Below are 12,581 nucleotides of genomic sequence, written 5' to 3' on the forward strand. Positions count from 1 at the left end.
CCCTACGGTTGCCATAGTAACTGTGCCATAATTGATGAACCCCGCCTCCCGCCCTCTGCGCTTCCTACCTCGTAACGTCTCTATAGGGCCGCCGCCGGGAAGGGGATCGGCGGCTCGGCCTGATTGTGCTGCTGGTTTGATGCTCCTCCTAACCCAGTGAGGCCTTAGTAGAAAGCTACGACACAGAAACGCCGGAAGACGACAGTTGGGCGCTTAAGACGAGGAAATAGGTGTCAAATGTTTCAGTGCTTGAGCTTGAGGATTGCTATAAACCATACATTTTACACGGGTGTGACATGTGTTTGTGAAGCAAACGGTGTAGTGTTTTTATGGAAATAGTTGATCTCATATTCCACTTAAATTTGAATTTGGACCTGTGTGATTGTGTGATGACCATAATGAAATAGATACGAGAATCACATTTGCTATTGAAACACTGCAGAGAGAGAGAGAGTGGGGAGGGTGGTGGAGGGTGACAAAGAGATGGCTAGATAGAGCTAACCAAACACCCCACCAGAGGTGTGGCCCGGTGATTTGTCCTCACCCCCCCCCCCCTCATGCGTGCTGGAGGATCACCTGGGACTTTATAATGCCGTTCCCACGTGATGGAGGGAAGCATCTTAGCAGCGCTTAGCAGATGAGTCGGGTGACGGAGAAGTGAGGAATCGAAGCTGACGCAATGAAGCTCAAGTGACCACACCCGGCGGGAGTCACATGTTTACTGAGGACGAGCCAATGACACATCACTTCATCAGAATCAAGATCCTCTTTTTCTATTGTCAGCTGATCAAGTCAAGTCGTCATGATGACCTCATGTGTATGTGTATGGTCAGAAACAGGGCGTGGGGTATGAGCCAATCACACATCAGAAACAAGCTCCTCTTTTTCTATTATTATGTTTGTTTGTATGGTCAGAATCAGAGGCAATGGCCTCAAATGATCAAATCATGAGACTGTATCGTACTACTTGGTTAACATGCTCTCCAACGTGCTAAGTCTAACACTAAGCGTCACCTTGGTGATAAATCTGTAGTGCGCTGGGTGTGATGTTCCCAAACGTCTTCTAATCCGTGTGCTCTGCGCGTCCCTTCGACTGCATGATCCGGCTTGAAGCAGCACCAGCTCCTCTCCTCCTGTCCCTGCTGGGATGCAGCAGGCAGCCAGGGGCTCAGACCGCTCCCAACAGGCCCCCAACAGGCCCCCAACAGGCCCCCAACATGATCCATGAGTGGCTGGAGGCGTGGAGGTCCGGATCCATCCGTCTCACTCAACCTGTCAGGCCTGTCAGGGGAGGACTGAAGTACATTTAAATGTGTGGGTTTTGAGTAGGTTGTGATTGACGTCAATGTAGGACTGTGTAGTGTTACGGAATGGCAATTAATGGCTTATTATGAACTATGTATTGTTATACTGTAAAATGAAGCCCTGTATAATAATGTACTGTCTTTACCAAGCTGGTACAGACTTCCCACAGAGATCTCAATGCAGCTCAATAACGTTCATTCAATAATCCACCAGCAGCAGTATTTTTTTTAAATCAATTTTATTGGCTTTTTTTTTGGCCATAAATCTGATATCTGTTAAAAAAAACCTTTACATTAGGAAATGAAAGACAAAATAAATTACAAAGAGGCAGCACCAGAAAAAATACATCATGATTTTTAAAGGTATATAAATAGAGAACATTAACACAACTATAACACATTCTCACAAGTCACAGAAACACTTGTAATAGAAGTTCCTAGAGGAGAGAAGACGTTCTTTCATATATTATGTACAAGCAGTCACTCTTATAAACACAGTCAATATGACTTAAAAATATTTCTAAATTCTCCAATGGAAAGTAAAAAACTCTACTAAAGTAAAAGCTTCAACATTGTTTCAACAGGCAAGTAAAAGTTATTGTGTACAAAGACTGGAATGTTCTTCAGCAGTGCCCGATGTGTGAAATCACTATGGAAATACTGTGCTCCCAGATCACAGTGGTTTATATATTCATGGTAAACGGTGGATTACCGATGCCATCATGGTCGCATGGTCAGCAGTCATCGTAGGTGGCCGCCATTTGGTCCATACCAGTGGACGTGAAAGGGCTTTTCACCTGGCCTGATTTGGTCTCTTTGACTCTTACGTGAATTTCGAACAGTTCACCCAGCTTGTTTGTACAGTAGGTGCTCTCTTGACTTGCTGGAAATACATTAACCACACAAGACATCTTAAGACACTTATATGTTGTCAATGGGTCTCCACTCGTCTGAAAATGAGGCCCACCATACCACACTCATGCCCGGGCCTGCTGCCAGATGCCTTGCACACAACTGCAGCTTCTTTAAGTGTTGCGGGGGGCATACCCTCTGCCTCGCGGCCCAGAACGCTCACGCGTCATGCCCTGTGGCGTGAAGCGGCTAATCATCCTGACACCACCCAGGGCTCTCAGCGTTTGTGTCGCTATGTTCTAGAACGTTTCCACCGTCGCTCAACGGCCGCTTTCTTCGAAAGGTATGTCATTGCTTTTCAGGGAAACATGGCGATGCGGAAACAACGCAGAACCCATACACTGATATAGGTCAATTTCGTTTGGCGTCGCTGTGTTGTAAAAAGTCTCTCTCAAACCGGTCAGAACCAGACCAGGTTCAAGCGGACCTCCAACCCAGGAAGCAGCCAGCGGGAATACAGAAAGAGTCTTGCACTTCCTCCATCCCCATACATTGTTTTTTTCTTTTTGTTTACAGTTCTGATCTTCTACGCCCTGTTCTTGATCTCTGCGGGGGCCACCATCATGGTGGTGGTCTTCAGAGGGTAGTAACGCCCCCTCCAGGTCTTCCAGAAGACCCCCTGCTTCCTCTGGTGCCGCTGCTTGGGAGGAGGGCTCTGGAAGTACCTTCCGTTCAGGTTGGAGTGGCCGCAGTTACTGAACCACCAGCCGCCTATAAAAGAACAACAAAAAGCAGAAATCTGAGTTAATCTACCGTTCTGCTTTATGGATAGATGATCAATACAGTGACAGTTATCTTTCAATGGACGGGTAGGTTCGACCACTCACCAGAGAGGTGTTTGGCACAGTTGGTGTCACTCTTGAGATCGTGGTCTTGGTCGCGGGTGGAGAAGGGCAGGCCAGAGGTAGCGTCGGTGGCCAGGCTGCTCTCCAGGCTGCCCATGGTGTCTGCCGGCTGGATGTGGAGGGCGTACTTGGTGTCCTCATCACCCACGCTGAAGGGCATGGCCACGGACTCAGACTCGTCCTTCCAGTCCGAGAACTGGACCTTGAGGAGGTGGTCGCCGTCTTTGGTCATCAAGTGGATATTTTCCAATCCCAGCCAGAATTCTCCTAGAATAGGAAATAAGTAAATGTTTAAACATGCGTACAGGTATGGCAGGGATTCAGTTTACAGTGTGTGGTTATAATTTAGATCTCCCTATACCCTTCCTACTCATACTGCATCCCACATCTGATCTGCCAAGCCTGCACACTAGCAAGTCCAGCACTCAGACCCAGTCCATTTAATAGAGAAAGATCTCTTACCATTCAGGCTTCCAAAGCCTTTCTGGTAGGCCTGCCATAGCTGGTCAAAGTCCACGGAGCCATCGTGGCGCTTCTGGATCACCGTCCAACCACCTTCAGCTGTCATCTCACAGTAGACATTGAAGGCCTGGCCGTCCAGGGGCTGGATGGTGTACACCCCACTGGAGGTAACTCCGCTCAGGAACAGCTCATGGCAGTTGGAGGCAATTCCTGGAAGAAGAGCAAAAGAGAAGGCAAACACAGTGTTAGTCACCTCGTCTTTAACTGGAGTACCGAAAACACTCCCAAGGCATCAGAACCAAAACGCATTACGATACCTTCCTTTTTCTCTCAAGACTGCAGACAACTTTTAAGTTGTTTGTTTTTATCTTAACTATGGTAGACAATGGGTAAAAGTAACTGCAATTGTAAAATGTGCTTTGTTTGTGTTGTTTTGTGACCAGGATGTTTGCCAGGCTTGACTTTATTACGTTGTTACGAAACTGCTTGTTGTTGCGTCACCTGGGTGGAATTCCCTGTACACCTTCATTATCTACTGAGGCTAGGCTCACTTGTTTACACGTTGATTCTACCCCTTCTCCTCTTGCAAGGAGGTACTTTCAGGTTTAAAAACTTCACTCAGGCGTCAGGCTTTGCTGCGCCTCTGTTAATATCGCTGGTTTATTGGAGAAGAGTGTTTTCAAATAAAATACATGATCACACTAAAGTGCAGGTCTATCACCGGACAGCCGATATGAACAATGTCTCTAGGAGTCTGTGGCCAGGAATTGAGAGAGAGGAGGGTGTGAGTGTCAAACAAATAAACATGACCTTTATCCCAGTTCCCAAGCAGTCCTCCCCCTGGCTCTGGCTACTACCTGTTACATGCAGCTAACCCCAATCCCCCTCGCATTCCCCCCCTTCACGTGCACAGCAGCCTGTATGTGAGGGAGGAATGCATGGCCAGGGCGTGCAGAAGGACACGTATAGGGTATTGATTGCACCCCACTCGCACCATACTATACATCTGGATTACTGCATTGCGCTGTTAGGACTGGAAGAGGTCAGTGGACACAGCAATCTCAGGAAGTGTGATAATTGACGGTTAACCCCTTTCTTAATCTACTTAGAGGGCCTTTATCTGATTAGCTGAGGAGGTTAATCTGATAGCTGTGTTATTTTAACAGACAGTTCTCTGCCTGGTTGTTCTGACCTTTCCTCTAGACGGACGACTGATTGCTCATGGCTCGCGGCCGAGCCCAGGCCTTGGGGCTCTGGGGATTTCCTCAACTCGGACACACTTCTCCTTCTTCTAATGTTTAATTGTGATCCAAGGGTCGGGAGAAGAGAGGTGGGGAGGTTCTAGATGAAGGGGATGGGAGGAGAGTATGAATAAAGACTAGAGGTGGTGGTAGCGGTGGTGGTTGGGGGAGGGACGTCTGACTCTGTGACAGATCTAGGGGAAAGGTTGTGCATTCCTGAAGGCTGTCCTATGCTGGATGTAAACGAGGGTGTTCTGGGGAAACTGGCTGAAAGGAGGCCCCAGTCTGCTGAAAACAGAAAAAAGGGATGTCTGTACAAAGTTCACTCGTAAAATGAGGCCGTCATGTCTCTCCCCCACTTCCCCACTGGTCTGTGATTATACTGTTACCCAGAGGGACCAGGTCTGGTTATCATAAGACCGTTGCCTGTTAGGTTTGGCCAGAACCCCTTCCAGCCCCTGCTGGGAAAACAGTGCGTAATCCTTTTGTTCTGGGTTCTGACTGACCCTGACTTCACACCCTCCCAGACCAGCGAACCTTCCCCTAGTTGGTGCTCTGCCAGGCGCACATTTTGCTGCTTATGACGGAATTCCTTAAAGCCAGCTGATGTCAGAGCATAGTATTCACAGGACTTATTGTGATTTGCACACACTGGCTGAACCCATTGGATTTCCCGCTCACCTCTCACCTACTTCTCTGTATGGCCATAGGCTACAGGCCACATGCTAGGACCTGTTCACACACATTTTTATTGACGTATACTTGGGTACGGATATAACTCTTCAAAAATGCAGGGAGGACTGAATTGTCCCTAGCAATAGTTTGGATGAAATGGTCGCATTTGGTAGCATTTGTATCTCCATTAATCATGACGAAAATGAAGTCATATTTGCCCCTTTTACATTATAAACTAAATGATAGTAAGATCATAAAGGTGCATATGATTCTTTGGTAACAGACTTTTGCAGCTGCAACATCCCCTGATAACTACACAGGAAGATGGGGTGCCTTCAGCCAGTAGTGCGGAGGCAGAAACCTTTAGCCTAGCTGGACAGCCTCCAACTGAATTCAGCTCTGAAGAAAGAGCTCTTTATGTAAGCAGGAACCGTTTTACTTCATTTCAAATCCAAGACCCAGCTCAGCCGTAGAGAAGGCTGGGGAACCAGACAACCTCTCCCAAAATGGTCAAACAAGTATCAATCGATTCCAAACTAAGTTTTTCCATATCCAGCATCAGATAATTGTGAACAAAGCCAAGGCGAAGTCGACTTTCTCAGTTTTAGAAACACCTTTCTCCGTTTTACATTTCAGGAATGCACTTTCCTTGATTTTAATTGCATCTGATTAAAGCTTCTTTATGTCCTCAGATTAGAGATGGCGTGCGGCCCTGGGTGTATGGACGTATGGACGCAGGGTAATGGGGGGGCAGGGGGCGGGGATGGTCAGCGGCTCTTTGGCTTACCGACTGGAGAGTCCTGCTGCTCCGCGCTGGCCGTTTGGCTCATGGCCTTGGCGCTCTTGGTGGCTTCCTTTGTCTGCTGGATCTGTGAAGGTTGAGAATCGACGGTCAAACATTGAGGACAAAGCAGACCGCCCCCAAGGAGGCCCAGTCTAGACGTGTCTCTCCCCGTGAATCATCAGGTCCACAGGTGTATCCTTACCTGACTTTGAAGGGATTTGATGCGTGTGTTCTGCTTGTCCAGCTTCTCCTGTTGGAGTTGTATCCTGTCCATCAGGTCGTCGATGCGTTTGTTCTGCGTCTCCACCATTGACTACAAAAGAAGAGGCAAGGTCCCACTACAGTCAGCATGACGCTCAAACCTCCACATACGCCATATGTATCGAAGAACACGTGTTATGTGATGTTAGCTATGTCACATAAGTACAGTACAAATGTGCAATTGCTTGCTCAGAAACGGAGCTCAATAAGTCGGCTTTTGTTGATTCTGAATAGGGCATGCCTCCAAGCCACCCGTCTGGAAAAGTCATTCAGTACACTGCAGCACACTTTGTATTTTGCACCCGAGCGTGTTCAGCTTACATAACTCATTCAGTACGGGTACATTTTTCCACTCAATCTCTGCAGAGTATGTCAAGCCCATGCTGGTCTGCAGATGGCGAACCGCAGAGCTGTAAGCCATGTGTAACGTTTGGCTATTTTGCACTCTAAACGACAGGAACTTTCTAAAGAATAGCACATTAATTGTACACATGCGCCACATTGTTTTTTCAGAATCTTCCAAGCACGTCCTGTGCACCTGAGTGGAACTCTATTCAGATCCCCTTTCAACCCATCGAGAAATCATCCCCGTTAAAGCCAACCGTTCTTGTCAATCAAAAATCTTTGGTAGAGCAGTTCAAATAGTGACTGCAATCGTTATTATGTTAATCATGATGTTCCTTCATTTCTGACTCTTTGAAAGCAAATGTTGAGGGTCTGGTTTCATTCAAGCATGCATCATTGCTTCCAGCAGCAGTAGGTGGCATGCCTGTTGCTGCATGCTGTGTACGAGGGTAACGCAGAGACAAAGGGGGGGGGGAGATAATCCCCTCACAGCCTCATTGTCTTCTCTAATCAACTCAACAGCCCCCCCCATCTTCCACAGAATCCCCGCCCGGGACCCTCTGGTCTCTGCTCACCTGGATGGCGCGGCCCTCGCTGGCGTTCCCCTTGGCATTGGCGTCTCCCTGCAGCATGCTGTCCACCTTCTCCTCCAGGCGGCTCATCCGCTCGCCAGCCGCCCGGCGCTCCTGCTGCGCCTCCTCCGCTCGCCTCCGGAGCTGGGCCGTGGCGTTGAGCAGCCGCGCCTCCCGGTCCTCCAGGCCGTGGGCGCGGGCCCGCAGCGCCTCCCCCTCGGCCCGCAGCCTCTGGCTCTCCCGGCCCAGCTCGCCCACCGTGCCGTTGGAGGCCTTCAGCTTGGCGGAGACGTCCCTCATCTGGACCTTGGTCTTGTCCACGTGCTCCTTCAGCCCCTGGCCCAGCTGCAGCAGGCCGTGGGCGATGACGTTCACGTCGTCCCACGCCGCGTACTGCACGCGCTTCTCCTTGGAGCTGGCCTTCCTCTCGAAGGGGAAGCCGGCGGCCGTCAGGGCCACCAGGCACAGGGTCACGGCGGACAGAGAACTCCTCATTGTGCTGCGCTTGTAGAGTGGACGAGTAGTGATGAAAAGGTGGTGTAGTGCAGCAGTGGATGACCCCCGGTGTCTGGATTGAACAGTCCTGCGCTGGGGGACTGTCTCTCTCTCTTTTGGTTATCAGAGCTCTGGTCTCTGCCTCTGCAGGCGTGCTGCAACTGCTTTATAGTTTCACCTCCCTTGCATGCCGCCCGGCGGCTGCTGCTATTGGCTGGGCCCCGGGAGGAGGGGGAGTGGAGTTCCTCTCAGGTTTCTCTCCCCCTTCCCGCCTCCTCACCCACCCCCTCTCCTCTACCCCCCCCCCCCCCCCCTCCCCTCACTGATTAACTCTTTCGGAGCAGAGAGAAAGAAGAGGAAGAGTGATCACGACTATTGGCTTGCACAACTGCTGTTACGAGCCCAGACACTGCAGTCATCTCGAGCTGTTTGCTCTTACTTATCTCTTCACTTTATCTCGAGGTACATCTCAAAAGATGGACATTTGGAACAAGAGATATGTTCCAACTGTAACCAGACTGGAGCACAATAAAACCAACAGCATGATGCCCTTTTGCAGTTCATTTATGTACTTAGATACGTAAGCAGACCTCCACAGAGGATGTAACCATGGTAATGGTTGTCATGTGGTCATGGGGACAGGCTGACAGGGACTTACCCTGACAGCTGATCATTTGTATGCAGATACTGTAATCTTGAAGACCATGACATATGACATATGACATAGTCATACTCATATTTTACTAAATGAAGGGTTGCTGATGCTAGACAGGTCCAAAACAGGTCCTAAACACAATTACAAGCCTAAATTCTAGAACACCTTTGATTTCAGAGTGCATTAAACCTTTACTTCTCTATACCGGCAGTGGCATATTGAAGATATTCATGTGTTTATTGATTGAGGGAGGTTGCGATAAAAAAGTTCCATATTAGAAACAAATATGAGTGGATGATTTGCATCGATTTGTCTAACATTAATGTTGGTAAGTGAATGAATAATTTAAATTATTTATTTAAATGAAAGGCCTAATGTATGGATTATACGTTAGGCCTTTAATTTAAATAATTTTAAATTATTCATTCATTATTGGTTTATTAAATATGCTTACATTAAAACAAAAATACATCTGACACTTTCTGTTAAGACCGTAAGTATGTATTCTATTCATTAGGCCTATCACGCAGGGCCATTTCACAGATGAACACATTAGTCATTGATCTCTCTATAAAAAGGCAATCAAACAAGTGATTAGTATCGTTCCTGCCCTATCCCCTCGGGATGTTGAGAAACACCGTGGCTGAATGAAGTCAGAGGCACAATAGACACACGCCAGGAGGGAAGCGGCCACATGATACCAGGCTGCAGGTCTAGTAGTAGGCTACGCTGGCGTTGAGAAGGACTGTGAGAATTAGGGGAAAGTTCACGGCGCGCAGAATGCTCACGTTATGCGGCAATTCCCAAGGCCCCAGAACACCCTAAGCGATACGCGATCCACTGACGAGCTACAAAAGAAGGAGGCATGGGCCGGGTTGACCCGGGTCTGCGGAGGAGGAGGAGGAGGAGGAGGAGGAGGAGGAGGAGGCTTATTAGGTGAAAGGTAACGAGATCGCACACAATGCCTATGGGCAGTGTTGCCATATTGAGCCAGATTTTCCGCCCAATCTGTCCCAATCTGGCAACACTACCGGCGGGGCAGTGTGAGGCTATAGTCGTTCCTCACATACCTTGAGAGGAGGAAGGCGTGGATGTACTTCTTATTAAGGCGCTTACGAACAAACTGGTTGAGCTAAAAATAGGCTCCATCATTGAAAGAAAATCCCATGAGATGATGGAGATGGAGAAATGTCATTAATTATTTAAATAGTAGCCTACACCTAGACCCTAATTAGGTAATGCAAACCGAACTGCTTTTGTTTCACTCCATTCCAATCCCACATCCACATCCATGTGGGATTGTGCTGGGCTGTGAGTGTTTCTGTACATGGTTTGAGTTAGGCCTAGGTCTTCTTGTTACACATTAGTGGTCACGTTTTCAAGGAGAAGATATAGGCCTACACTAATTAGTATATTATTATTATTATTATTATTATTATTATGCTTTTGTTAAAGAAAATGAATCCAAACTTATTTTATTACACTTTTTTGAATTGACTACATTTCTTAATTGTTTTATTACTGAGCAAGCCTATCCTATAATGTGGCACAATTGACAATTGAAGATTGTGCGGGCTGCATATACATAGGTTTACTATTGCTTACATTGTAATGTGGGCTACAGCAGGCGGGGCCCATATCAAATAAGTTCATTAGAACCTAAGCCAGGAAATGAACACAATCGTCTGCATTGAGACGGTACAGAACAAACGACTGGGCTTGTTTTTTGAGAAGAACAGGATGAAGAATGGAGGTTACAGTTCATGTCTCGGCCTTGAAGTCGTGCCAAGCCCCTCTGCAGCTCCAGGCATGGAGGAGGAGGAGGACCAGACCACCCCCCCCCCCCCCCCCCCACAGCTGCTTATTCAACTCCCCCAAAATGGCGCCCGTCGGAGCCGGCACAGTGACCTTTTACCTAGATTCCCCACTGAACATCTGTATGAGGGTGATACTGTATGGAGGTTTGCGGTGGTTTGAACTTGTCACATGTGAGGAAGTCAGGGAGAGGAGATGGCGTGCCGGTGATGGAGACGGAGAGGCCACCGGTGGTTTTAATCACATGGCCAGGTGTGAACAGGGCCACTGGCAGCGTGACACTCCCGGGTGTTTGAGTAGTAGCCTACTGGTCGCGTGATGGGATCTTGATTTGCATTAAACAGGTTCTCCCAGGGGGGCCCAGTCACTGGTGGGGGCGCGGTGGGCCGGGTTCGTCCATAATGTACTAATTGGGGTGAATGGGTAGCCTGTGTAGGTTTTGTAAATAAAAAACATGTACAGGAACAAATATTTAACTGGCAGGTAGGGCTATTATGTATAGATATGATATGTTTTGCAGTCATTATGAAAGACGTTGAGGAAGCTCATGTTCAAACGTGTATGAAGGATGCGGTGCAGGGTTAGGGTTAGGGCTAGGGTTAGGCTACGTGCTGACGAAAACGTGAAAAGCCGGCCTCAGCATCTGCGGGCCTCCCCCCTGGTCCAGTGAGAAAGCATAGAAGTTGCAGTGATTCTACTGCCCCCTAGCGGTATGAACGGGAACTTCTGTGTTTCTTTGCTTCCATTTTTATTTCTTTCGTTCCTGCAGGGTTATATATAGGCCTACAGAAGAGCATTAGGGCCATATGTGATTTTATTTTTTGAGTTTAAAGTTACAATTCTGAGATTAAAGTCAGAAATCTGACTTTAAAGTCAGATTAAAAAAAAAGATTAAAAAAAAGAAACACTTACAATTTACAACTACTTTACGTTTGACTTCTTTGGTCAGCGTATGGTTCCCAGCCTGTATGTCGCAAAGGGATTCTCACTGAATTTGGTTCCTTACAGGTAGCCTGAAAGAAACTTCCCTTCTTTAGCCTGAGATTTAGCCTGTGAGATTAAAGTCTGAATTCTGACTTTATTCTCAGAATATTAACTTTAATCTCAGAATTCTGATTTTAAACTCAGAACTCGAAAAAATCACATGTGGCCCTAATCCTCTTCCTCACATGTATGTTTTGAAACAAGCGAGGTAACTTTTGAGTTAAATTTGACAGTCACTTTTTGTGAGTGCATATATTTACACCTGGCTGTTTGTTGGGTCCTTGTTGCCAACCTTTTGTGGACTTAAATCTAGAAATGGCTGTTTGCTGGCTCCTTGTTGCCAACCGTTTGTGGACTTAAATCAAGAAATGATTGGTAGGTAAGCAGTTAGGCCTCCATGCTCTGTGCAGCTGTAACAGCAGACTAGAGGAGCTTCTTACATGGGGAGAGTCCCATGCACACACACTCACACACAGATACAGATACACACATACATATATGCATGAGCGCCAGCACGCACGCATGCACACACACACACCTTGTATCAAATGACCCACAAACATGTTCTTGCCCTTGCTTTGTTTGTAACTAGATTCATTCTATTAACGCAAATGATCTAGCTCTGTCTTCCCCCTCACGCCTTTCCTATCTCTTACCTCTCTCTCTTGCTGTCACTCACACACCAAACACACATCGCATTGCATTCTTCACATGGCATGGCTGTGACCCTGTTTACGTGCAGGATGCACACACACACACACACACACACACACACACACACACACACACACACACACACACACACACACACACACACACACTGCACACACGACACTCGTGTCCCAATGCATGGAGCCAAGTTGCGGCTGCCTCAGGGACTTGATCTTACCTCCTGTCTCACAGATGCTGCTGGTTGCTTCCCCTCCCGAGGTGCTCCACTTCTCATAACCTCCCCCCCCCCAGCCCCCCCCCCCCCCCGCCCGCGAGATGGACATCACATCTGGATGGAAAAAGTACAGAATGTACAGAGAGAAAAAAAGAAAAAGAGAAGAAGGGGAAACATTTCGGGAGATGTAAATGTTTAATGGTATGTCTTTAACCTCGCGTTCCATGTCAGTGCTGGTTGTGGTGCGAGAGGCCTGAGAACACGGGCACACAAGTGGGGGGGCGGTGGGGGGGGTCGGACGTCTGGCGATGAGGGTCTGGACAAGCGGTTGTCACGTCGTGGGTG

At 47.8% G+C, this 12,581-nt stretch overlaps 1 protein-coding gene across 1 annotated transcript; it reads right to left on the bottom strand.

Annotated features, from left to right (window-relative positions):
• Positions 1 to 1,551: 1,551 nt before the first annotated feature.
• On the bottom strand, positions 1,552 to 8,019 carry angptl4 (angiopoietin-like 4). Its single transcript, XM_084481096.1, has 6 exons — positions 7,405 to 8,019; positions 6,426 to 6,536; positions 6,227 to 6,308; positions 3,524 to 3,733; positions 3,044 to 3,328; positions 1,552 to 2,927 (listed from the first exon to the last, which is right to left on the bottom strand). Exons 1-6 carry the CDS (start codon positions 7,894 to 7,896, stop codon positions 2,743 to 2,745), a joined length of 1,365 nt encoding a protein of 454 aa, XP_084337222.1. The 5' UTR covers positions 7,897 to 8,019; the 3' UTR covers positions 1,552 to 2,742.
• Positions 8,020 to 12,581: the final 4,562 nt, after the last annotated feature.

The sequence above is a fragment of the Micromesistius poutassou genome (genome assembly GCF_964030765.1).
Source record: "Micromesistius poutassou genome assembly, chromosome: 16".
NCBI lineage: Eukaryota > Metazoa > Chordata > Actinopteri > Gadiformes > Gadidae > Micromesistius > Micromesistius poutassou.

Coding starts and splice junctions, on each gene's coding strand:
- angptl4 (XM_084481096.1), bottom strand. CDS start 7,896: ATGAGGAGTTCTCTGTCCGCCGTGACCCTGTGCCTGGTGGCCCTGACG. Junction 3,734..6,226: donor GCAGCAGGACTCTCCAGTCG/GTAAGCCAAAGA, acceptor CTCTTCTTCCAG/GAATTGCCTCCAACTGCCAT. Junction 2,928..3,043: donor CTGTGCCAAACACCTCTCTG/GTGAGTGGTCGA, acceptor GTTCTTTTATAG/GCGGCTGGTGGTTCAGTAAC.